This window comes from Triticum aestivum, chromosome 3A (genome assembly GCF_018294505.1).
Source record: "Triticum aestivum cultivar Chinese Spring chromosome 3A, IWGSC CS RefSeq v2.1, whole genome shotgun sequence".
In the NCBI taxonomy this organism is placed as follows: Eukaryota; Viridiplantae; Streptophyta; class Magnoliopsida; order Poales; family Poaceae; genus Triticum; species Triticum aestivum.
In genome coordinates this window covers 128,190,172-128,216,176 of record NC_057800.1, presented here as the reverse complement: position 1 = coordinate 128,216,176, position 26,005 = coordinate 128,190,172, and the positions used below count along the sequence as shown (strand labels likewise).

At 49.2% G+C, this 26,005-nt stretch overlaps 1 protein-coding gene across 2 annotated transcripts; it reads left to right on the top strand.

The window, feature by feature from the left end:
- Window positions 1–13,398: 13,398 nt before the first annotated feature.
- LOC123060652 (uncharacterized) lies at window positions 13,399–24,453 on the top strand. 2 transcript variants are annotated; one of them, XM_044483449.1, is made up of 8 exons: window positions 13,399–13,685; window positions 21,197–21,489; window positions 21,565–21,634; window positions 21,826–21,881; window positions 23,180–23,255; window positions 23,343–23,379; window positions 23,734–23,848; window positions 24,082–24,453. In XM_044483449.1, exons 2-8 carry the CDS (start codon window positions 21,206–21,208, stop codon window positions 24,272–24,274), a joined length of 831 nt encoding a protein of 276 aa, XP_044339384.1. In that variant the 5' UTR covers window positions 13,399–13,685; window positions 21,197–21,205; the 3' UTR covers window positions 24,275–24,453. The 2 variants fall into 2 exon arrangements, with proteins under 2 accessions (XP_044339384.1, XP_044339385.1); XM_044483450.1 differs by lacking the exon at window positions 13,399–13,685 and adding an exon at window positions 16,203–16,585.
- The last annotated feature ends 1,552 nt before the right edge of the window (window positions 24,454–26,005 follow it).

The window sequence follows — 26,005 nt, the reverse complement described above, 5'->3', positions numbered from 1 at the left end:
ACCAGCCCACTATGGGCTGGTTCCCCTTCCCACTTTGGCCCATGGGGCCTTCCGGGATGGGTGGCCCCACCCGGTGGACCGCCGGACCCTTCCGGTGGTCCCGGTACAATACCGGTGACCCCGAAACTTGTCCCGATGGCCGAAACAGCACTTCCTATATATAATACTTTACCTCCGGACTATTCTGAAACTCCTCGTGACGTCCGGGATTTCATCCGGGACTCCGAACAACATTCGGGTTACTGCATATACATATCTTCACAACCCTAGCGTCACCGAACCTTAAGTGTGTAGACCCTACGGGTTCGGGAGACATGCAGACATGACCGAGACGACTCTCCGGTCAATAACCAACAGCGGGATCTGGATACCCATGTTGGCTCCCACATGCTCCACGATGATCTCATCGGATGAACCACGATGTCGAGGATTCAAGCAACCCCGTATTCAATTCCCTTTGCCAGTCGGTATGTTACTTGCCCGAGATTCGATCGTCGGTATCCCAATACCTCGTTCAATCTTGTTACCGACAAGTCACTTTACTCGTATCGTAATGCATGATCCCGTGACCAGACACTTGGTCACTATGAGCTCATAATGATGATGCATTACCGAGTGGGCCCAGTGATACCTCTCCGTCATACGGAGTGATAAATCCCAGTCTTGATCCGTGTCAACCCAACAGATACTTTCGGAGATACCCGTAGTATACCTTTATAGTCAACCAGTTACGTTGTGACGTTTGGTACACCCAAAGCACTCCTACGGCATCCAGGAGTTACACGATCTCATGGTCTAAGGAAAGGATACTTGACATTGGAAAAACTCTAGCAAACGAACTATACGATCTTGTGCTATGTTTAGGATTGGGTCTTGTCCATCACATCATTCTTCCAATGATGTGATCTCGTTATCAATGACATCCAATGTCCATAGTCAGGAAACCATGACTATCTGTTGATCAACGGGCTAGTTAACTAGAGGCTTACTAGGGACATGTTGGTGTCTGTTATTCACACATGTATTACGATTTCCGGATAACACAATTATAGCATGAATAAAGACAATTATCATGAACAAGGAAATATAATAATAATAATGCTTTTATTATTGCCTCTAGGGCATATTTCCAACACTTGGATGGTCATTCTTGTTGAATGATAACCAGGGCAGCTCCACTGTATAAACAGATTAATCTGGTGACAAGAGATGGCGGGGGTAGATTATATGATCGAGGAAAGGCAAATCTGAGCCCACTATGCATTGAACCCTGAACCCTTTCTATTTGTATTTAAAGGTGTTGCTTATTTATGCTCTAGTGTTTATAGTCGTCTTATGTGAATATTTCTTCTCTCTCATACCTTTATTGCATATAAGTTGTTCTTGACTTTTATTGTTTGTTGTTGGTCCTTGATTTCATCTGGTTAAGAGTAAGCAAGTTGTCGGTTCAATGGCTTGTTTTAATTTGTTGATAAACCAGCAGAAACCACGGTGTCATGTTTCTAATAACAGCGTCTTTAGGCTGGTTAATGTCTGTATTGGAGACCATTACCTTTTATTTGGCTTGTTTCTTACCATCTTCCTTGCTTCTCTGGCTGTTTCATGGTTGGGACGGTGGCGTGGCGTTGGGGCTGTCTTGCGGGTTGGCCGGAGAGAGAGCACACCGAGTGGGCTTCTAAGATGGCTGAGGTGATTATTTGCTCCCTTGTTTGTCTTTCCCTTTGTGGTGTGTATGTGCTCATCAAGGGCTTTGTTGTTTTTTAGGGATTTGTCTAGGGTTTTCTGGTTAATCCATTCTGATTTTGGTCTGCTCATGCTCTTGGCTTCCGGACCGTGGTGCTCAAGGTGACTCGGCTTTCTTTTCCCTCGGTTCGCCTGCAGTTGAGGTACACCTGGCTGTCCAACTAATGGGTCAATTTTGACTTTTGACTTACAATATGCATATGATTGGATATGCTTATTCAGCTTTCGTGTCATCGATGGTTTCAGATTCCTCCATCCTTACTACACTGCCTATGGTTTCTTAGGTAAATCTGCTCATCCTTTTGTATCTATTGCTTATGTATGTGTACAAATACATTTAGCTCTGACTTTCTGGGTCATGGATCAGGTCGGTAGCCTTGCATGAAAAGGAATACTCTGGACTAGAATTTCTACCTAATCATATGCCTATGTGTGTTTGGTAGTCATGTTCTTAATATGTTTCCTATTGCTTGCTTGTACCTTAAAAGAACAGAGCCTCTACGTTCTAATAATTCCTTGATTTTCAATTAACAGTAGTACTATAGTTGCTTAATAGTACTAGGTTGGAAGGGTATGTGCATATTAAAGACTAGATGTCGTTGGTGGTACTAATTTGGAATGGTGCACTGCCAACTATTTCGAATTTTGACTAGCTTCAGTACTTGGTCCGCGCGTTGATGAGGTGAGCAAGGGCAGTTGGCTTGCCTCTCCATGCTCCCATTCAACCCCTTCTCTTTGGACCCCCGCTATTTTTTCATATTAGATGCTCTCCTGCTTTGGCTAAATCAGATAGAGACTTGAAGCATATTCAGTTTAAATAAATGAGTATAACCAGTCTTCTCTAGCTATTCTTTGTGTGAAAATTGAGAATATGTTTGCTCGTTTGTTTTGTTTGGTGCCTGTGTCTTTTAGTCTTTGGAGGGAAAAATGTTCTCTTTGCTTAATATTCCCTCTGTAAAGTATTTCTAAACGCTCTTATAATACTGTCGGTCCCATTGCTGACCCGTAGAGAGGCGTCCGTGGGGGTCTCCATGGTTGCCGGTGACCGAACGCGACCACCGCTGCCGATCCCCGCTATTTTTTTATATTAGATGCTCTCCTGCTTTGGCTAAATCAGATAGAGGCTTTAAGCATATTCAGTTTAAATAATGTCAGTCCTAATTTGGATAAATGAAATAACAAGAGCTTCAGACTAATGTGGAACAATTGGTCAAAATAGAAGAGTTTAGTTCCTGTCAGTTTAGTTAGTGGCCTATATGAATTTGATTTGGCCCACAATAATTTTGTATAATTATTGATTTGCTAGCATATATTCTAAACTTAATTTTGTTAGCTCCTATCTTGTGTTCTTTCTTATAATATCTTTTTATATGACGTGCTTCACGAGAGTTTCTCCATGTTTATGAAGAAAAGATTTGGGTTCAGAGCACCTTCGGTTATAAGAATTTGTTTTCTAATTCTTGCTGGTCAGTTGCAAAACATTAATTTTTGTTTGCTTTACAATTTTTCAGAAGTAATGGGAAATGACGAGCTCCTACTTTTTATGCCAGCTCTATGACGTAGGTGAGCTGCGACCTTCTTTCCCACGTGTTTGTGATAATCAGTTAACCTCCAGAGGGAATTTTGATTGTGATTAGTATCTTTAGACATTGGCCATGCATGTTCGTCAGTACTCACCATCTCTTTCATTTCTCCTCATTTCTTAAATGTATTGACCTCTGGTATATACAACTAAAATCGCTGTGCCAAACAGCAAAAAATAGCTATACATTGGAAGATTTGAATGCCATTTTATTGTAGTAGTTCTGAAATTCTGCCTCATTTTTTTCCCATTCGTGTTATTTCTCATAGTTTTAAACTAAAAGGAGTAACTATTAAAAATGTCTCTGATTGGCCTATTGTTAAAGTTTGAGATACTAGAGTTGATGCTTGAGTATAGAAATCGTTGAATTCCATATATCTTACAGTTTGTTTGTATCAGGTTTGTGTGAGGTGGTCCTTATGAAGTACATCGACAAGGCAGATGGATTACGCGACTTATTAGTATGCTTAGTGATAATGGCTCCGTAGTTGCTCTTTTTAATATATTCCTGTTCTTATTACCTCTTATGTGTTTTTGCTTTGGTATCGAACTTCATGTCGAATGTCTATCTTTTGTGTTCGTATGAACGCACCGAGCTTGATCCTGCCTTATAAACTGATGTTGATCTTGTACTCCATTGTGTTTTACTTTTATCACAATACAAGCGCGGCGGAGGAGCTGTCTTCTGAGTTGACCGGAGAGGGAGCACATTGGAGAGGCTTCTGAGATGGCCAAGGTAGTTCTTTGATTCCTTGTTTGCCTTTTCGTTTGTGGTGTGTTGTATGGGTGCTGATCCAGGATTGTGTTGTTTTCATGGATCTATTTAGGGTTTACTGATCGATCCATCCTGATTGGGATCTGTTTGTGGTCCTGGTTGACTGGCTGGTGCGTCGTGCCGTTGCTGGTGCTTGAGGTTGTCTCGCTGGTTTCCTTGCAGTATCGTCGATCTGTGCATCCAGGCACCCCAAGCTTTTCCTCGCGCGATGGCATCAGGCGCACGGAGGGAGCTCTTCTCCGTCGATGTGGTGAACAACGACCATGATCTCCGTTCCACGGCGTCTCCGGCTAGCAAGGTAGACCCTGTTTGCTTGGTTGACTCTAATGCATGCCTGTGCTAGATTTGTTCGAGATTTATGCAATTGGGCCTGTTGTTGATCTATGACAGGGATAGCATATTTTTGTCATGTGATTTGTAGTAGAATAGTCCTGTTAACTCTGTCGATGCTTGGCGTGGAGTCCACTGTGTATCAGATTGTTTAGACCCCGTGAATAGCCATTTATATCCTGTCCATACTTGCCCTATGATTTGCCGTGTATTATGCCGTTTGGCTTCTGCAGTTTACCTTCTTGCCTTTGCTAATTGTAGTCAACACACAACACGATTGTAGAGTGGTAAGTCCAGGCACCCCAAGCCTGTCCACGGTGCCACCAATGAACAAGGTACACACGGTGCCACCAATTCCGTACTTCTGTATTATCAATCTAGGGTTCATCTTAGTGAATCTTACTGTTCTTCGGGCCGTGTCTAAAAATGCTGCTCGGTTATCAGTAGTAGCTACAGGTCTATTGTTGCGAGTCTCCTGGTCCAGTATAACACCCTTTTCAGAGATAATACTCCAGATCTATTGACTATGATTTACTTGTGATATTAATTCTTATTTAGTATGAATATTCACCTAATGAATTTATTAAACGATCTAAATACCACCTATTCATAGATTAACTTGTGCCACCGTTGATTTTTTACTTATTGTGTCATTCTTATTTTTGAGGCTGGCCTGGCACATTCTGTTTCCAAATATATTATATTAATAGTTTGGCGTCTCATTAACTGACGAGATGGTCAGGCCAAAGGCTGTGCTTAGTGTCGTTCTTGGTAACGTTGGTCTGCTTGATGCAAAATACAAGCACTACAGGAACTACATCGGTGCAATCGTCTTTTTCTGGCCGTTCCTGGCGCACTGTTTAATTAGTCACCTTGCCTCTCTTGCACTTAACATTGTTTAATTAGACTTCTCACTATGATTATCCAGGGCCTCTTGTTCTGATTAGCCTATCATTAAAGTTGGAAACACCAGAATTGACGCTTGCGCATGAGTGCGTACAGGCTGTCCTTGGGATTTTCTTCTTTGCAAACTCGATTGATTGTTGATACTGTCATGTGGGGCACGTCTTACAGACGTGGGCCGCGCGGCCAGGAGCAGCCGACGGCCGCATCAGGCAAGGCGCAGGCTGGACAGGAGTCCTGATCCGGGCACATTAGTTCCTAGACTAGTTTGTTTCGTATAGGTTTCTAGTTTGTTATTAGCCCATGGGGCCTTTATATATCAGATAGTTAGCACCCTTTAGGGACAAGCAATAAAGTTATTTCCTTCTATCTTCTCCTCCCGCATCATAGAGCAGCCAGGCAAAAACCCTAGCGCTCCTATCCACCGCGACTATGAACTACGTAGTCGAGGTCCTGCTGTCTTGGGCACTGAGGCCCTTGACAACTTGGTATCAGGTTCCAGGCGATCCTCCTCCTCGTCCACGCTCCATCCGCCGGCCGCTTTCCCCCCTGTGTCCGCGCCCAGCTCCCCGACATCGCCACAATTCGCTGCCGCCTCGGTCACTTCCGGCATGGCAGAACCGACCACCGCGGATCTGGCTAAGATGATCGAGGCCTTGACGGCCACGGTGACGTCCCTGCAGTCGTCCGTCACCGCACTCCAGAAGGACAAGTCCTCCTCTTCGTCCAGCGCTGACGCCGCCCATGATGGGCAGCACCACAATGATCGGCCGCCCAGGTTCCAGAAGATGGACTTCCCCAAGTTCGACGGCAAGTCTGATCCGCTCGCCTTCATCAACAGATGCGAGTCCTTCTTCCATCAACAACGGATCGCCGAGGAGGAGAAGGTGTGGATGGCGTCCTACAATCTCGAGGGTCCTGCCCAACTATGGTATATGCAGGTCCAGCGCGACGAGGGCACACCTCCGTGGCGCCGCTTCTCCGAGCTGCTCAATCTCCGCTTCGGGCCACCGCTGCGCGCTAACCCGCTGGGCGAACTAATGGCGTGCAAACGCACGACGTCCGTCGTCGACTTCCAGGAGCGGTTTGAGGCACTCCTTCCCCGGGCAGGCACCTTATCCGAGACACAGAAAGTGCAAATCTTCACCGCGGGACTCCAGCCACCCCTCAGCCTCGACGTGGAGATCCATAACCCACAGTCCCTCGCCGTCGCCATGAGCCTCGCTCGCAAATTGGAGCTGCGTGACCAGTGCGCGCTTTCCGCCGCGCCACCGGTGCGTTTTCCACAGAAGGGCATCCTGCCGACACCAGGACCACGCCTCGCGCCCCCCGCTCCGGCCCCACCAGCCGCACCTCAGCAGGGCCATAATCTGACGGACGCCCAATCAAGCGTCTCTCCCAGACAGAGATGGAGGAACGCCGTCGCCTGGGCCTTTGCTTCAACTGTAACGAGAAGTTTGGCAGGGGCCACAACCGCGTGTGCCAGCGCATCTTTCTCCTCGACTTAGCACCGGACGACGACGACGACGACGCGGCCTCCGCCACTGATGATGCATCGCGGGCCGACCCTCAAATCTCGCTCCACGCGATCGCCGGCGTGCGCACGAGTGAAACCATGCAGATGCAGATTACTCTCGGAGGTGTCTCCCTCCTCGCCCTGATCGATTCAGGCTCCACCCACAACTTCATCGCCGAAGAGGCGGCCGCTCGTGCTACGTTACCGCCCCCCACCACAGAGAAGATGCGCGTCACGGTGGCCAACGGCGAGCGCGTTCCGTGCCAGGGCGCGTACCGCGTCGTGCCCTTCCGCATCGGCCACGAGGAGTTCGCGGAGGATTTCTCGCCTTGCCGCTCGCGGGCTACGACATCGTCCTGGGCATGCAGTGGCTGGCGTCGCTCGGACCGATCCTGTGGGATTTCCGAGCCCTCTCCATGACATTCTGGCGGCGGGGCCATCGGGTGTGCTGGCACGGCATTGCAGGACCGGACGGGCCAGCCCTAAAATCATGCAGCGGCCGCGACTTCCTGGACGCCATCATCACCGAGTTCGACGGCATCTTCGCCGACCCCTCCGGCGTGCCACCGCCCTGCAGCCGCGATCACGGCATCACCCTGCTACCTGGTTCCGCCCGGTGGCCGTCCGTCCGTATCGATACCCGGCCGCGCACAAGGACGAGCTGGAGCGTCAGTGCGCCGCCATGCTCGCCCAAGGTATCATCCGTGCGAGTTGTTCCGCATTCTCGTCCCCGGTACTGCTGGTCCGCAAGGCCGACGAGTCCTGGCGCTTCTGCATCGATTATCGCGCCCTGAACGCCATTACTGTCAAGAATGCGTTCCCGATTCCGGTGGTGGACGAACTCCTCGACGAGCTACGGCACGCTCGTTTCTTCACCAAGCTCGATTTACGTTCCGGCTACCACCAGGTGCGGATGCGTGCGGAGGACATCCCGAAGACAGCTTTCCGTACTCATGACGGCCTCTACGAGTTTCTGGTGATGCCGTTCGGACTCTGCAACGCGCCGGCCACGTTCCAGGCCCTCATGAATGATCTGCTGCGGCCATACCTGCGCCGTTTTGTTCTCGTCTTCTTTGACGACATCCTCATTTTCAGCGAGACATGGGCTGACCATCTCCGACATGTGCGCACCGTCTTCACGGTCCTGCACCAGCACCGGCTCTTCGTCAAGCGCTCCAAATGCGCGTTCGCCGTTGAATCAATCGCATACCTGGGTCACACCATCTCCGCTGCAGGCGTGGCCATGGATCCGGAAAAGGTGCAGGCAGTGGCGGACTGGCCGCAACCACGCTCGGCGCGCGCGGTTTGGGGCTTTCTCGGCCTTGCGGGGTACTACCGCAAGTTTGTCAAGGACTTTGGCGTGGTTGCCGCGCCCCTGACGGCCCTCCTTCGCAAGGATGGTTTCTCTTGGTCGCCGGAGGCGGCAGCAGCTTTTAACACCCTCAAGACGGCAATCACCACGGCTCCCGTCCTCGCGTTACCGGATTTTACACGGCCGTTCATCGTCGAGTGTGACGCATCGACGTACGGTTTCGGGGCCGTCCTTCTTCAGGACCACCACCCGGTGGCTTTCTTTAGCCGGCCAGCCGCGCCACGTCACCGTTCCCTGGCAGCGTATGAACGGGAACTCATCGGCCTGGTGCTCGCGATTCGCCACTGGAGGCCGTACCTATGGGGGCGCCAGTTTGTGGTAAAAACGGATCATTACAGCCTCAAATTTCTGCTTGACCAGCGTTTGGCCACCATCCCGCAGCATCATTGGGTTGGCAAACTCCTGGGATTCGACTTTACGGTGGAGTACAAGGCAGGTAGTACCAACACGGTGGCGGATGCACTTTCCCGCCGCGACACGGAGGAGACGACGATCATGGCGGTCTCGGGGCCTCGTTTCGACTTCATCAATCGCCTCCGGCAAGCGACGTCCACTGATCCGGCGCTCGTCACACTGCGGGAGGATATCACGGCAGGTGCGCGGCAACAGCCTTGGGCGCTCTCCGACGGCCTCGTTACTTTTAACGGCCGCCTCTACATTCCGCCGTCATCCCCGCTACTCCAGGAGATTCTCAGTGCCGTGCACGATGATGGGCATGAAGGCGTCCTGCGCACATTGCATCGTCTCCGCCGCGATTTCCACGCACCTAACCTTCGCAAGACGGTGCAGGAGTACGTCCGCAATTGCGGTACTTGCCAGCGGTACAAGTCCGAGCACTTGCACCCCGCTGGGCTGCTACTGCCGCTGCCGGTGCCCACGGGCGTGTGGACTGACATCGGCATCGACTTCGTGGAAGCGCTTCCTCGAGTAGGCGGGAAGTCTGTCATCCTCACCGTGGTGGATCGCTTCAGCAAGTATTGCCATTTTGTGGCGTTAGCCCACCCATACACGGCAGAGTCAGTGGCACAGGTGTTCTTCGCTGAGGTTGTTCGTCTCCATGGCGTGCCGCAGTCCATGGTCTCTGACCGCGACCCCGTCTTCACCTCCGCTTTTTGGCGAGAGCTCATGCGCCTCACGGGGACAAAGCTGCACATGACGTCAGCATTTCACCCGCAGTCGGATGGTCAAACGGAGGCTGCTAACAAGATCATTGTGATGTATTTACGGTGTCTTACCGGGGATCGTCCCAAGCAGTGGCTCCGGTGGCTTCCCTGGGCTGAGTACATATACAACACCGCCTACCAGACAGCAACCCAAGAGACTCCGTTCAAGCTTGTGTATGGCCGTGACCCTCCCACTATTCGCTCTTACGAGCCCGGCGACACACGGGTGGCTGCAGTGGCCAGGAGCATGGCTGAGCGCGACGAACTTATCGAGGACGTCCGCTATCGTCTACAACAGGCACAGGCGGTCTATAAGTCCTACTACGACAGACGTCATCGGGACATTCGGCATGAGGTGGGCGATTGGGTTTGGCTTCGCCTTCGACAGCGCGCCGCGTCCTCTCTCAACTTGCCAACCAGGGGCAAGCTCAAGCCACGATTCTATGGGCCGTACCGCATTTCAGAAGTGATCAACGACGTGGCATACCGTCTTGAGCTTCCGGCACGCTCGCGCCTCCATGACGTGTTCCACGTGGGCCTCCTCAAGAAGTTCTTCGGCATTCCTCCAACTACACCGCCGGGATTGCCTTCGATCCACAACGGGGCGGCTGTTCCAGAACCAGAGCGCGTGACTCGTGCGCGCCTAGCACGCGGCGTTCGCCAGCTACTCGTCCACTGGAAGGGTGAAGCAGCTTCGTCAGCTACATGGGAGGATCTTGACAGTTTCGTCGAGCGCTACCCCGCTTTTCAGCTCGAGGACGAGCTGCTCGTCGAGGGGGGGAGAGATGTCATGTGGGGCACGTCTTACAGACGTGGGCCGCGCGGCCAGGAGCAGCCGACGGCCGCATCAGGCAAGGCGCAGGCTGGACAGGAGTCCTGATCCGGGCACATTAGTTCCTAGACTAGTTTGTTTCGTATAGGTTTCTAGTTTGTTATTAGCCCATGGGGCCTTTATATATTAGATAGTTAGCACCCTTTAGGGACAAGCAATAAAGTTATTTCCTTCTATCTTCTCCTCCCGCATCATAGAGCAGCCAGGCAAAAACCCTAGCGCTCCTATCCACCGCGACTACGAACTACGTAGTCGAGGTCCTGCTGTCTTGGGCACTGAGGCCCTTGACATGATACGGTTTCCTAGGCTATTGTTCTTTGTACAATACATGAAGCGATCTGCTCATGTGTGTGACTTAGTCTGATTATTAGGCTTTAAAATTTCTGCTGGTTTATCTTATAATTCATGGTAGCATTTGATTTTTTTTATCAATTACCATGTCTCAGTTGTAGAACAGGACAGTAAGAGTCTAATAAAACTCTTGCACAACAAAGATTGCCATCCTTTAGTTACCCAGACCTTTGTTTTCGTGGTATAAAACCAACTGATGTCAACTTTTTCTTTTTGAAACGGACTGCTGTCAACTTTAGTACTCTGGAAAATCATATAACTATTTTGAAATTTCCTATGACACAGGCCGAGACAAGCATCGTAAGGATCCAGTTAGAATGATGACTGATATCCTGTTAGAGCATCTTGGGCTTCACAAGGCCATCTGAGACTCGGGATCGATGAGGCATTTGACATGATAAACAAGTGTCAAAGGTTACTTGTATGATCTGAGATACATGAGCTCCTTCTCAGATCAGCTTCATAATGTGATAGCACATGGCTTTCCTCCTGCCCGTGTCGTGGATACATTGACAAACGTGACCCTTATGAATATTGAAGTGATGGCACATAACCTTAAGAGCAGAAGCAATCATCTGTAGAAGAGGCTGCATGCCATAAAAAGACAGTCTTTAGGCGCAACAGCATGAGGTGTTTGCACCAACTGATTTCTTCACACCAAGGCCATGGCGTTGATCATCTATGGACATCACAGATCACCTATTCTAACTCTGGCAAGTACGAGATGATATATGATGCCACCAGCTCCTGTGATGTACCGTGTAAACTACTGTGTGATCTCCCTCTCATTTTGTGAACACGTCCCCTTCGACACGTCTATTCATACTTTTGCACTCAATATTTATGTGTATGAACATTGCATCCTTTAATTTACCCTGTATATGAACATTACATCCTTCAAATGTGGTGTACTATATTTTGGTATCCATGGATGATGTCTTGCTTCGATTACATATGAATGTTTCTTTTTTCTTTTATTTTGTTATCCTGATTGAATACGTACGATAAGCCTAACTTGCTACTAACTTTACCATTACTTGCTTGGGCACATCGTTGGAACCGGCACCCTCGCGCTAAGGCGTGTTGCCGATCTAGTGTGTAACATAGCAGTCTGCATACGACATCATCGTATCCTTGACGACGCGTTCACCTGCAGCTCCTCAAGACCTCTCTGTCTAGTATATCTGCATGCCACTACTAAAGATAGTGGTGCAGTGAACTAGAATAAACCTGGGATTGCTTTAGCTTGTACGGCTGCAATGGCTCCGTACCGACTTGCCCCTGCATGCACGGGGACTTGAGGGTGTGTTTGGTAGCCTGCGCGGAGGGTGTATTGAGACTAAAAGTTCCCTGCCCAACCCACTTTCACGTGTTTGGCAGGGTGTATGGGCTCTTTTGGGCATAGCCCGTCTGATGCAAAAAAGGCCTCGAGCTATGCTCGCTGGAGCACCCACATACATGCGAGCTGGGCTCAGCGTGGCTCTGTTGGACCCTAGCAAAATTCTCCTCCCGACCCACTACGCTCGCCCCACCCCTCTCGCTGACCTAGCCGCCACCCCTCGCCCCCATCTGGCATCTCTCTCCCGCGAGGCCGCGAACCATGGCGACTGGCGCCTGATCTTCATCCCCGCCGGCCCCTTGTTCTTCCACCTCGCCGCCGTAACCGCCGCCCCGGTCTACCTCGCCACCGCGCCGGTCTACCTCGCCACCGCGCCGGTCTTCAAATCACGGCCGCCGCACGTGGATCTCGCCGCCGCCAGGCCTAGCCAACCGTCGCCGCCAGAGAGGCAGCTTCCTCACCCCTTCCTTCCTGCCTCGTTCCCCTCCGCCCTCCTCACCCCTTCCTTCCTACCTTGGGCTCACAGGTTGTAGCCACTGCTACTGACCAGAAACTGCTCCTCTGTTCCCTTATGATTATCATGTATAAGTGGTCAAAATGATTATAGTAGATGTATAACTTATGATTGTTGTACCTATTATGCTCATATTTTAGTTTGTTCATTGCTTGTCATGCTGGATGAATTGGCAAAAAATCTGTTGTGCTAAGTATCAATTTATTTGTATTGTGATAGATGGATGAATTGGCAAGAAAACGAAGGCAATTAATTGTGAGAGGAGCCGGTCTAGTGGCTGGATTGTATGCATACAAGATGATCATGTTTAGAAGAGCTAGGCAACAAACCGCGAGGATAACCGTGGGCAGCATGGCCGATCGTGCCATATCTAGAGAGTCCAATTTGAGATATATTTATCACTCTAGTGACATAAATTGTTCAAATCAATTAAGAATGAGAAAAGCTCCTTTTTTCCGTGTGTACGATTGACGCGCGCGCCAAGAAAAAGTACTACTCCGTAGTACTCGCTTGCATGCATCATCCACCCGCAAAAAAAGAAAAAAACACTAAAAAAATACTAGCTTGCATGCATCCGGGGCTGCGTTGGTCCATGGGCTAATCAACCAAGAATATTTTTTTTGTGAGTGGACTTGTGCTCGGTTGAAAACCAAGTCATTTGAGGCCCAAACCAACTAGCGGTTGAGTGACTAGGGCCCAGTTCTTTTGAGCAGATTGTGGAGAATTTTGGTCTGGAAAATCTAGAGCCAAAAGAACTCGTTTTAACTTCCAAAATCTGGAAAAGATTCTGTAGAATCCTAGTGCAATCCAAAAGCAGCCACAAAGCTAGATTTTCCCAGAATCCTGAGATTTTGGCAAGTCCCACCACTGAAAACGTTTCATAATATAGGAATACCCCTATCCCATGGAGAAATTACGCCCAGAATGCCACTAGCCCATCCACGCGCTGGAGAGAAAACGCTCGAGCGAAGCGCTTGACCGCCCCTGTTCGCATCAGGGGAAAACCTCGGCCGCCCCTGTTCGCATCGCTGCTAGGGTTTGCCGCCGCCGCCTGGCCCTTGCCGCCGCCGCCGCCGCCTGGCCCTTGCCGCCGCCGCTGCCCGCCTGGCCCTTGCCGCCGCGGCCGCCCGCCTTATCTCCCTCCGCCGCCCCTCTTCCTTCCCTGCTCCTCCTCCCCTCCGCCGTATCTCCGCCAACACTGACGGCCACCGGCGTTGCACCTCACGGCCACGAGCGGCCCAAGTGAGGAGCAGACCACACCCACGGTGAGGCATCCTTCCCTGTCTCTGTTCTTCTTTTTTCTTATGCTATTGATAGTAGACAGATGGATGGATTGATTGCTTATGGATAGATGAATGGATTGATTGCTGATGCTGGTAGATGGATGGATGGTGCTAATTTTTTGCACCCAGCCAGCCGTGATGCGTGAATACAACCTGTAGATGGATTGAATATTGCTTGTTTGCTTCAGTTTTCCAACAGAAGTGCAGAACAATTCTACTAGAAATGTTAAATAGTTTACTGTTGAATATTGCTTGTTTGCTTCAGTTTTGATATGTGAATTGGTATGTGAATTCCTAGTACATGACACTATTTTCTATGATTATGCTAATTTAAGATGGAGAAAGTTAAAGAACCCAAAGCAAATTGGGATAGTGCTGCTAGGGTTAGGTCTCCCAGCTCCCTAAGGAAGCCGAGCAAATATGATTGCTTCTTGCTTAATCCTAAAACGGGTCCTTACACGAGTTTATATAATCCTCCTAATAAGATAATTGGGCTAAGCTTCTAATAACGATAAGATAAACTGAGCCACAACTAATTGGACTAAGCCCCTAATATGCCGGTCATAACAGATGAGGTGATCCCTTGATGGGCTCGGCAGCTAATTATAAACTGACGATGTAGGTGGGCGTTGCTGGAACTGAAACCATACCCCACAGGTGTTCCATATTGCTGCAGAGGAGCCTTCTCTTGCGGTTGGCTGCCTGGCTGTCATGGAGCACTAGAGAAAAGATTTCGATGCAGCAGCCACTGATTCGGAGAGGTGGCACTCGACGGTCCTCACAGGTGGCGGATTCAAGATCTGGCGCAGCGGCTGCTGTTGGGTTTAGTCCTACGTTGGTTGTGGGAGACAAATCACGACTTATAAGGGCAACAGTTGCTCCTCCCATAAAGCTAGAATTTTACGGGGAGAGGACCCAAAACAATGCTTGGTGTAGCAGGTCTGTGCTGCCCCGGCAGGCGGCAGCGGCTCCATAATGATAGAAACAGTGTGCTGGGCGAACAAGTATTGGATATTTGCTAAAATGACCCACCTTACTCTGCCACTTGCCTAGAAGGCTTATTTACTTTGACATGGATGAAATACCCCACTTTACTTTGCCCATTTGATAAAATGCCCTATTTCAGTTCTAACAGGTTTCTCGATAATCTGATCTCACACCTCCAATGACCTTGTTGACACTGCCCTCTCTCTACTCTCATTCATTGTGACGGCTGAGCTAGTTTCTCTTCAACCGTAACTTCAAATTGGCTGAAATTTGAACAGCACACTCACATGAATATATATTTGAATGTAGTATGTAGTAGCTTTTTCAGATTTTTCTGCGCAGTGTGAAATTTTGATCGGAATCTGAATATGAATGGACAGAGATTTTAGATTGAAAATTATCTTCCACTAGCATAAAATGAGCTGAAATTGGAACAGCACACTGTTTTCTTTTTTCTTGTAACACCTCGAATTTCCTTTATTCATTCACGATAAAACTCAGAAGAACATGCTGCTTTTATGTTAAAAAAAATCAAGTTTTGTGGGCAGTTCCAAAATTTGGCCAAAATCTTAACTTGGGAGATTTTGGCCAATCTGCCATGATTTCTAGAAATTTCGACAGAATTTCCCCACAACTAAACTCAATAAGAAGCTACACAAATGATTGGCGCAATGAAACAACAATCATTTATTTGCATACACAAAAGGAAGCAAGAATATGTTAACATCTCACAAACCCCTCCTCAGTCCGAGACATCCGTTCTAGGGTTACCAAACTGGAGAGGTGCCCGGGAAAAAAATAAACCACACAAGTGATTCCGAGTGATAGGGGAGAAAACTCACCTTCGCGCCGCTGCGGAGGTCGTCCTCTCGGCGGCACTGCTCACCGGCGCACGCAGGGTCGCGGACGGAGTGGTGCAGATGAAGGAGGGCGCGCGGAGTGGGGTGGAAGCAGGGGCACGATGGAGGGCGGGCGCTAGGGATTTGTCATTTGTCGTCGCTGGCCGCCGGCGTTGCCTGCCAGGGTCGCGAACGGAGCGACGCGAAGGCAGGTCCGCGCGTTTCGTCGTGCGAGCGAGCGCTGGGGCGGAGAGAGAGGCGAGTACGGTTCGCGCAGCGTCCACCGCCGGCGATGAGAGATGTAACTTAACCAGTGTACGCCAGCCGTCGAGGTGAGTGTGAGAGGGGAGGAGGGTGAGTGTGCGCTGGCCGCAGCGGTGCGCAGCGCAGGGAGCACGAACAGGGGGGGATGCGTGCGGTGGTCCGTCGAGGTACGCCGGTGGCTGATCGATCTGGAATCTGGATCCGCGGGGGGGGGGATGCGTGCGGTGGTCCGTCGAGGTACGTCGGTGGCTGATCGATCTGGAATCTGGATCCGCGGGGGGGGGGGGGGATGCGTGTGGTGGTCCGTCGAGGTACGCCGGTGGCTGATCGATCCAGATTCCAGATCGATCAGCCACCGGCGTACCTCGACGGACCACCGCACGCATCCCCCCCTGTTCGTGCTCCCTGCGCTGCGCACCGCTGCGGCCAGCGCACACTCACCCTCTTCCCCTCTCACGCTCACCTCGACGGCTGGCGTACGCTGGTTAAGTTACATCTCTCGTCGCCGGCGGTGGACGCTGCGCGAACCGTACTCGCCTCCCTCTCCGCCCCAGCGCTCACTCGCACGACGAAACGCGCGGACTTGCCTCCGCGTCGCTCCGTTCGCGACCCTGGCAGGCAACGCCGACGGCCAGCGACGACAAACGACGAATCCCTAGCGCCCGCCCTCCGTCGTGCCCCTGCTTCCACCCCACTCCGCGCGCCCTCCTTCATCTGCACCACTCCGTCCGCGACCCTGCGTGCGCCGGTGAGCAGTGCCGCCGAGAGGACGACCTCCGCAGCGGCGCGGAGGTGAGTTTTCTCCCCTATCACTTGGAATCACTTGTGTGGTTTATTTTTCCCGGGCACCTCTCCAGTTTGGTAACCCTAGAACGGATGTCTCGGACTGAGGAGGGGTTTGTGAGATGTTAACATATTCTTGCTTCCTTTTGTGTATGCAAATAAATGATTGTTGTTTCATTGCGCCAATCATTTGTGTAGCTTTTTATTGAGTTTAGTTGTGGCGAAATTCTGTCGAAATTTCTAGAAATCATGGCAGATTGGCCAAAATCTCCCAAGTTAAGATTTTGGCCAAATTTTGGAACTGCCCACAAAACTTGATTTTTTTTAACATAAAAGCAGCATGTTCTTCTGAGTTTATCGTGAATGAATAAAGGAAATTCGAGGTGTTACAAGAAAAAAGAAAACAGTGTGCTGTTCCAATTTCAGCTCATTTTATGCTAGTGGAAGATAATTTTCAATCTAAAGTCTCTGTCCATTCATATTCAGATTCCGATCAAAATTTCACACTGCGCAGAAAAATCTGAAAAAGCTACTACATACTACATTCAAATATATATTCATGTGAGTGTGCTGTTCAAATTTCAGCCAATTTGGAGTTACAGTTGAAGAGAAACTAGCTCAGCCGTCACAATGAATGAGAGTAGAGAGAGGGCAGTGTCAACAAGGTCATTGGAGGTGTGAGATCAGATTATCGAGAAACCTGTTAAAACTGAAATAGGGCATTTTATCAAATGGGCAAAGTAAAGTGGGGTATTTCATCCATGTCAAAGTAAATAAGCCTTCTAGGCAAGTGGCAGAGTAAGGTGGGTCATTTTAGCAAATATCCAATACTTGTTCGCCCAGCACACTGTTTCTATCATTATGGAGCCGCTGCCGCCTGCCGGGGCAGCACAGACCTGCTACACCAAGCATTGTTTTGGGTCCTCTCCCCGTAAAATTCTAGCTTTATGGGAGGAGCAACTGTTGCCCTTATAAGTCGTGATTTGTCTCCCACAACCAACGTAGGACTAAACCCAACAGCAGCCGCTGCGCCAGATCTTGAATCCGCCACCTGTGAGGACCGTCGAGTGCCACCTCTCCGAATCAGTGGCTGCTGCATCGAAATCTTTTCTCTAGTGCTCCATGACAGCCAGGCAGCCAACCGCAAGAGAAGGCTCCTCTGCAGCAATATGGAACACCTGTGGGGTATGGTTTCAGTTCCAGCAACGCCCACCTACATCGTCAGTTTATAATTAGCTGCCGAGCCCATCAAGGGATCACCTCATCTGTTATGACCGGCATATTAGGGGCTTAGTCCAATTAATTGTGGCCCAGTTTATCTTATCGTTATTAGGGGCTTAGCCCAATTATCTTATTAGGAGGATTATATAAACTCGTGTAAGGACCCGTTTTGGGATTAAGCAAGAAGCAATCATATTTGCTCGGCTTCCTTAGGGAGCTGGGAGACCTAACCCTAGCCGCCGCCCTGTTCTCATTCTCTCGCACGCGCTCGCAACGACGGCGCCTCAGCGCCGGCGTCCACACCTTCCTCCACGCCATCCCTCCTTCCACCCCTACAACCTGAGACCACACCCTGGTAGGGATCCAGTTCCTACCAATTTGGTATCAGATAGCTTCGGTGCGATCATGTCCTCGCCGCCGCCTACCCCGACCCTCCCGCCGCCGACCGCGACGACCGCACCGATGGCCACCACGGCCAGCGCTCCGCTCTTGCTGGTGCCGGTCACCTCCGCCGCGCCCGTCCCCGTCGTCTTTACCCCGGAGGAGATGACGGCTGCCATCCAGGATCTCACCCAGGCGGTCACGGGCATCTACACGTTCCTTGCGAGATCCTATGGGCCGCAGCTGCCTATGCCCTTCGCCACCGCCCCGCCGTCGTGGCAGCCGCCATCCTCAGCGACCCCTGTCGCCGCCGCCATGCAGCAGTTGCCGTGGCAGCCGCCACCAGCGACGAACCCCGGCGCCTCCACCATGCAGCAGGGGCCCTGGGCATCCCGACGACGGGCTCGGGGGTGCCCATCCACCAGGTTCGGTTTCCCCCATCGCCGTCTCCGTTACTGGCCTGGCTTGCTGGGTCCCTTGAGCTGGTCTACACGACGGCCTTGGTCGGGCCGCACGTGCTGCCCCCGCCGGCAACGCACCCGGCCATGCAGTTTGGCGGGTCCTTGGGCTCCGCCGAGCCCTTCGCCAGCGTCGACGGCCCCCTGTTCCAGGGCGACACCCTGATGCCCGCCTACTCGGCCCCGTCATCCTCGCTGCTCCGTGCTGACGAGGCGCACCCGCCCGTCGTCCACGTCCAGACACCGCCGAGGTTCTCCAAGCTAGAGTCCACGACCTACGACGACACCGTCGACTCCCTGAATTGGCTCAACCAATGCGACCAATTTTTCAGGGGACAGCTCACGCTCGCGTCCGACCGCACGTGGATCGCCTCGTATCATCTCTGAGGAGCCGCGCAGACGTGGTACTAAGCCCTCGAACAGGACGAGGGCGGCATGCCACCATGGGAGCGCTTCCGCGATTTGTGCCTCTTGTGCTTCGGTCCGCTTATACGCGGGAGCCGTCTGGCGGAGCTTGGCCGTCTTCCGTTCCTCACCTCGGTGGAAGACTTCGCCGACCGCTTCCAGGCACTGGCGTGCCACGCCCCCGGCGTTTCGGCTCGTCAGCAGGCTGAGCTCTTCGTCGGCGGCCTACCGGACCACATCTGCGTGGACGTGGAGATGCGCGAGCCACAGGCTAGACGGCCATGTACTACGCCCGCGCGTTCGAGCGTCGCGCGGCGGCCATCCAACAGGCGCCACCGCCCCGGGCCACCACCCTGGCTGGAAGTTCCCACACATAGTCGGCCTGCCCAGGCTTCCGCGGCGCCCCTCGCTGCGGCTGCGGCACGCCCGTTTCGCCGGCTCACCCCGGCCGAGCAACTCGAGCCTCGCCGCCAAGGGTTGTGGTTCAACTGCGACGAGCCCTACGTACCAGGCCACATCTGCCCACGACTCTTCTACCTGGAGGCTGCAGACTACGTTGAGGAGGACCCCGCCGCCGCCGGGCTCGGCGACCAGCCCGCCCCAGTTGACGCGGAGGTTTTTGGCGACCGTTGATCTTCCCTCCTTCCAGCTCGAGGATGAGCTGTTTGTGCAGGCGGGGAGAGATGTTATGACCGGCATATTAGGGGCTTAGCCCAGTTAGTTGTGGCCCAATTTATCTTATCGTTATTAGGGGCTTAGCCCAATTGTCTTATTAGGAGGATTATATAAACTCGTGTAAGGACCCGTTTTGGGATTAAGCAAGAAGCAATCATATTTTCTCGGCTTCCTTAGGGAGCCGGGAGACCTAACCCTAGCCGCCGCCCCTGCTCTCTCTCTCTCTCTCTCTCGCGCGCGCGCACGCAACGACGGTGCCCCAGCGCCGGCGACCACGCCTTCCTCCACGTCATCCCTCCTTCCATCCCTAGAACCTGAGACCACGCCCTGGTAGGGATCTGGTTCCTACCATCATCTGCTTCCCTCCTTTGTCTTTGGTCCTACCAGATGTGATTGGTTGCTTGTTCGCGAGTCACGAGGTGCTGGCCTTTTGTATTTATTTCACAATTTGGTGAGTACTGGGTATTGAGCGACCTCAAATTTATGTGAAAGAAGATGTATAAATTTCAAAGTTGAATGTGAGTATATAACAACCCAACGTGATTTTGAATTGGGTTGTGGTTTCATTGCCTTGTAGAGATTTTGTTGGCAATCAAACAAAAAATGCATTTTATTGGTCAACTTTTTATAGTTAACTCTGTTCCAAAGTTGATGTCTGCATTTAATTGTCATTTTGTTGTGATGCTACTTCATTGGTTGTTATTTTTTTATTGGGGTAATATATTAATACCAAGATGATACCAAGTACACCCATGCACACAACCAAATATTAAAAAAGAAAAAAGACATAACCTCGCCGAAGCAATCAACGGCTTGCAACAGCAAAGCATTGACATCAATCAACGCTTGATTGGTTGTTAAAGCCACAGAAAGTTCAATCTAGGATACTTGATGGGTTTGATTTTTCAAAAGGTGCTGCAAGCTGTTTGTAACCATATCCATCATTTTCCAAAAGTATAATTATTCATCTAACGGACATGCAAATGTTCACTTATGATCGTTTAGTTTAGTTTGTTAGATGCGTGTTTGACTCTCACCCCACCACCTTGGGGCTTTGGTTTAGATTTTATGCAGACAGATTTGATTTTGGATTGGGTAATGGCCCTTGTCTGTGCTGTTGAGTTGGACCACCTAAATTGGAATTCGATAATCATCTGTCTGGAGCTCCATTGCTGCAGCCACTAGGTACTGCAGCTGGAGCAGCAGTTTTTTCTTAAACATTCTAGTTCAGATTAGGTTTGTGCTACCCTTGGCTAAGCGTATATTTGGACGGAGATCTCACGTTGAGGTGGTAAAATCGATGACCAGCAAGAAGTGAGCCCAACGCAGTGTAATTTCTTAGTTGGATTTACTGCTGGTTTGTCAGTTTGTCCAATTGAATGTTTCTTGCTTGATTCCGTTTTCATTGTAAGTCTCGTATTTAACAAGTTATTGCTTCATTAGTAGCAGCATGATAAATCCGCTGAATTGATCTATTCAGATAATAAAGATGGACGAGGTCACACAAGCCGTTGAAAACCTGAAAAGTGAATGGAGCCAAGCAGTTGCACAGCTTGAGGTGTGCATTGCTGCAATTGAATTCTGTGGGAAGATGGGGAAAGGGACAGAAGAAGCAATGTCTCTTCCTAGGTTGAACGGTTCTGCACAGGATGCACTGCAATTGCTGAATGCACTGCAATGCAGGCTTGATCTTCTGGCAGAGCAGCTACCCACTTTTGAAGAAGTTCAGTCTGGACAGGCAACCTTAGGATCATGGAAGGAACAGTATCAGCGGTATTCTGTTCTTAGAGCTCTTTTTATTTGCTTTGTATCTTTAGTTTTTGTATACATCTGACTTTTTGTTTTCAGGCTGCGTGCGACCCTGAGGAGTGCTAACTTACAAGCAAAAGTGAACATTGGAAAAGCTGCTCAAGAAGAGGTGTGTGATTTTTTTTTCAGAGTATGCTCCATTAAATTGATATACTCCCTCCGTCCCATAATATAAGTCATTTTTGCAAGCTATGTTAGCTTGCAAAAACGTCTTATAGGAGGAAGTACTTTATTACCTGAGCAATACTAGCTTGCCTGTAATTTTAAGGTGCTCTCACATTCTAATTTTGCTCTCTCTAGAGGGAGCTTCTTCTGGGAGGTGGAGAAGAGTCCACTATTCGGAGGCGTAATCTCCAGTAAGTTGATCAAATGAGGTCTTTGTATTGTTGGTATATTTTTGAAATATTTGAGACGTTAGCTGTAGAATGCGTTTGATGATCTGTTCAGTTTCACGGGAATTTATAGCAAGTGTAGAATTCGTGAAGGCCTGCAAAGGCTGTGAATTTTCAGTTCTAACGGAACAGGTCTACTTTCGTCACTCGGACTATTGAGAAAGTCTATTTAACTCCTTGAATTATGGAACTGGTTATTTAACTCTCTCAGATGGCCATTAGTGGTTTGGATTAGTGGTTCTGCTGACATGGAGGTGGTTTTGCCACACTGGCAACTTATATGATGGAATATTTGTCATGGTGACATCCAGTCAATAATCAGCAGCAAATAAAAAAAATGTACCTCTTCTCTTCTTCTCCTTCATCCTATTCTGTTCACTTGCCCGCCCCATCGCCGGCAGAACTCCCATGAATGTCATGCTCAGTTAAACTGCAGGGAGCAACAGTAACTGTATGAGAAAACTCAAGATTTTGGTAGGATTTATGCCGCCCCAAGCACATGTCTTGCCTAGAAGAATGCAGATATACTATTCCATTTTATTGAGAAATTCTGTAATTGATGACATCTTTTTTGAAGGTGGATACGTCAGTTAACCATGATAAATGACGGAGAATCTGAAGTAACTGAATCCAAACAAGAATTATTGAAATAGGCTCATGCTAAAAAAGAACATATATAAAATGGTAAAATACACAAATTTGCCAATGACTCCTGTGCTTGAGGAAGAGCTTGGCTGCTAAAGGGATCAACAAGCTTGTTCGCAAAGTAGGCGCAACCAGACAGGTGTGATGGTTGGCTTCTACAGTGAGTGTTGCAAGGTTGGAAGTTGGAGTCATTGAGACAGTCGGTGTGCATAGGGTGTGACAGGCAGCTGGCATGTTGGGAATGTGTCGACATAGCAGCAGCAGCAGCCACTGCCACGCATAGTTAATCAATCATGATCTCACCTCCTTTCTATGCAGACAGTGTGGTACTCACTGGGGATGCTTGGAGATTGGCAGTGATGTGTGCAGTGATGGAGGGTTATATCCCTATGGGTGACTGGCATGGTGATGTTCACCACCATATGGAGAGAACAGGGATAAAGATAACTTTCCTTGAACTATGAAATGTGGTCAAGAAATTAGAAATCGTTGTGTTGATGTAACTCATTTATATGACCTCAAAATGTTGCACCAATTAAAGAATCGCCTGCTATATTTGTTATTTCATTCTGTAATTTCTGTTTATACAATGAACATGAACCTTCTAAATGATGTAGGACAAAGGCTGGGATGACATCCGCTGCAGAAAGTATTACTGAGAGCCTCCGTAGGTCTCGGCAGTTGATGGTTCAGGTTAGCACGCCTCCGTAGGAGTATCTCATATGCTAATGATTTTCTGGTCGTAAGTTCAGAAGTAATTTATTACAGATGTTTTGACAGGAAGTGGAAAGAAGTGCTAATACCTTGTCAACTTTTGGTAAGTTTTCCTGTGATTAAGCCTGTGCCCGATGCTCGCTTGTAAGGATCTGTACATTTAAGCGTATGAGGAACCTGATGATAATTACTCACTCACTCATCCTGAGAAAGGATCTTGGCTATGAACAGAAATGGATCACTAGCTTGTGCAGCAAATTGAATGAAACTTTCGTCCGAAGTAAACATTTAAGTCTGGTGTTCATTTACTGTTATGGAAAACTTGGAGTACTAAGGAACCATGGCAGTCATGTGCTTCAAGTTTTCCTTATGAATAACTAATCCTTTTCTGCCATTTTAACACATTTCCAGACCTATCAAGGTCAAGTTGCTAGCTAATTTTAATCTTTTTATGCAGATGAATCGACAAGTGTTCTCCGAAAGGCTGAAGGTGAGTATCAAGGGCACCGCTCTTTGCTGATGCGCACCCGTGGTATGCTCTCCACGATGCAACTACAAGATGTTCTCGATAGGTATGTAGCATCAATCTTTTGTAGAACTCAGAACCAACCTTATTACCAGTCGTTTACAATGTGGTCGTACAGTCTTCGTTCTGGCCTTTTATAGTCAAACAAAAAGAAGTGGAACAAATGGGTTTAACTCCTGTCGCGCTAAGCATTTGGCTTCCATCTGCAGGACAAGTTTCTGCTTTTGTAACAACAATACTGCCTGGGCCATGCCAGTTTCTAACTATTATCTGTTCCAGGATCATCCTGACCATTGGGTTCCTCGTATTCTCCTTGGCGGTTCTCTATGTTGTCTCAAGACGTATTGGCCTGTTGACACTGCAAAGGAAGCTAGCTGATGCTATCAGATCAGGCTCAGTATCAGCTGGAAACATCTTGGCTAAAGTGCAGGAGGGACCTGCCCCAACAAATGCTCCTTATGATGAACTGTGATTTTACTTCCATCCATTGTTTATACATGAGCTTACATCCAGAGGCAAGCTTACCTTTAAGAGTTCTTATTTCTTATTAGTACATGTTGTCTAAAGTAACGTTTGCCCAAAAAGGCTATACTGGTGCTTTAACCTGCTGTTAGACTTGAGTTGAAATCGGAGTATGCTTTATGTTTCTTCCATCAAGCCTCAAAACTCTGTACAGTTATAATGCATTCTCTCTCTCTCTATCTATCTACATTACCTTGGGAGTATTAGTATTATGGGAAAGGAAAACGTTTCGAGCCGGCGGACCGGCTGAAGCTTGCGCCGGTCGCCTGCGTGCCTGCTACACACGCGCACTGCCTACGGGCCCGATGCACCGTTTCACCACGCGCGAGCACTGCTGCCTTATCTATCCTCTTTGTTTTCCTCGCCACTCTCTCTCTCTCCCTCCCTCTCTCTCTACATTACCTTGGGAGTATTAGTATTATGGGAAAGGAACTCTCTCTCTCTCTCCCTTTCTCCCTCTCTCTCTACATTACCTTGGGAGTATTTTTTTTGAGCATCAGTACAGACACAAGCGCTCATATACACGCACATACACACTAGTGCAGAACCGGGCAATAGCACCGGTTCGTAAGGCCCTTTAGTGCCGGTTTGGTAACCGACGCTAAAATATAGGCACTAAAGGCCCCCCCTTTAGTACCGGTTCAACACGAACCGGTGCTAAAGGGCAACCACGTGGCACGAGCCAGCTTGGGGGGCAGGGAGTCCTTTAGTACCGGTTGGTGTCACCAACCGGTATAAAAATGTTGGGGGTTTTGGGTTTATGATTTCTTTTTCATTTAATTTTATGTTTTCCATTTAATTCTTTTTCGTTTGCTGGTATTTTACGATACTACATATTGTACACGTTATGCATATATATAAATAGAACTTCTAGTAGAACCGATCATTATATATACTCACACAACCACCATTAATTAATTCACACATATATACACACATGTATATATATACAATTTCTCCTAATTGGTGCCTTCGGAGCCAGTGGCATTAGCCTAGCTAATTGGTGTCTTCGGAGCACGCTAACAATTGGAAGTGGTTCATGGGGGCGGTAGCGGGTAATAGTATTCTCCTTTGGGATTTATGACCTGGTCGAGCAAAAATCCCGCTATTTCCTCTTGAATTGCTTCTATGCGGTCCTGTGCTAGGAGCTTGTCCCGCACCTCTTTGAACTGTTAAGAAGGAGATCAATATGCATGTGTATTAGTTGTGTGACTAGATATCGATAATGGTGTAAAATTTGTGAATAGTGTTCTGACAATCGATATCGTACCCACTCCTGTCTTTGAGATTTGCTCCTTTCGGACGCCATTATGCGAATGTTCTCGCAAACGTAGTATGCACATAGATCATTCCCCGACGCCTGCTTCAGGGCCTTTACGAGAATGGAATTTGATCAGATAATAATTAATCAAGCATGATAATTAAAGAGATGGCAGCTAGCTAGTACTACTTAATTACTTACTTTGGGTCGCTATCATTTCAGCTTTTGTTTCCATGCGCCTGGAGTGGCCCTGATGAACTTTGCCCAAGCCCTGCCCCGCCGACAAAGAAAATGAATAAATGAGTTATTAAATAGTTGTTATCAGGAAATAACGAACTAATTAAATAGGCCGAGATATAGTTAATAATGATTGAAATTACCTGTTGACTATCCCCTTCACGATGGTGTAGTCACTTGCTT

Excerpts from the sequence above, each read along its gene's own strand:
- LOC123060652 (XM_044483449.1), top strand. The coding sequence starts at position 21,206 with ATGGACGAGGTCACACAAGCCGTTGAAAACCTGAAAAGTGAATGGAGC. Across the intron at positions 21,882-23,179 it reads ATTCGGAGGCGTAATCTCCA|GACAAAGGCTGGGATGACAT; the intron begins GTAAGTTGATCA and ends TAAATGATGTAG. Across the intron at positions 23,380-23,733 it reads TAATACCTTGTCAACTTTTG|ATGAATCGACAAGTGTTCTC; the intron begins GTAAGTTTTCCT and ends CTTTTTATGCAG.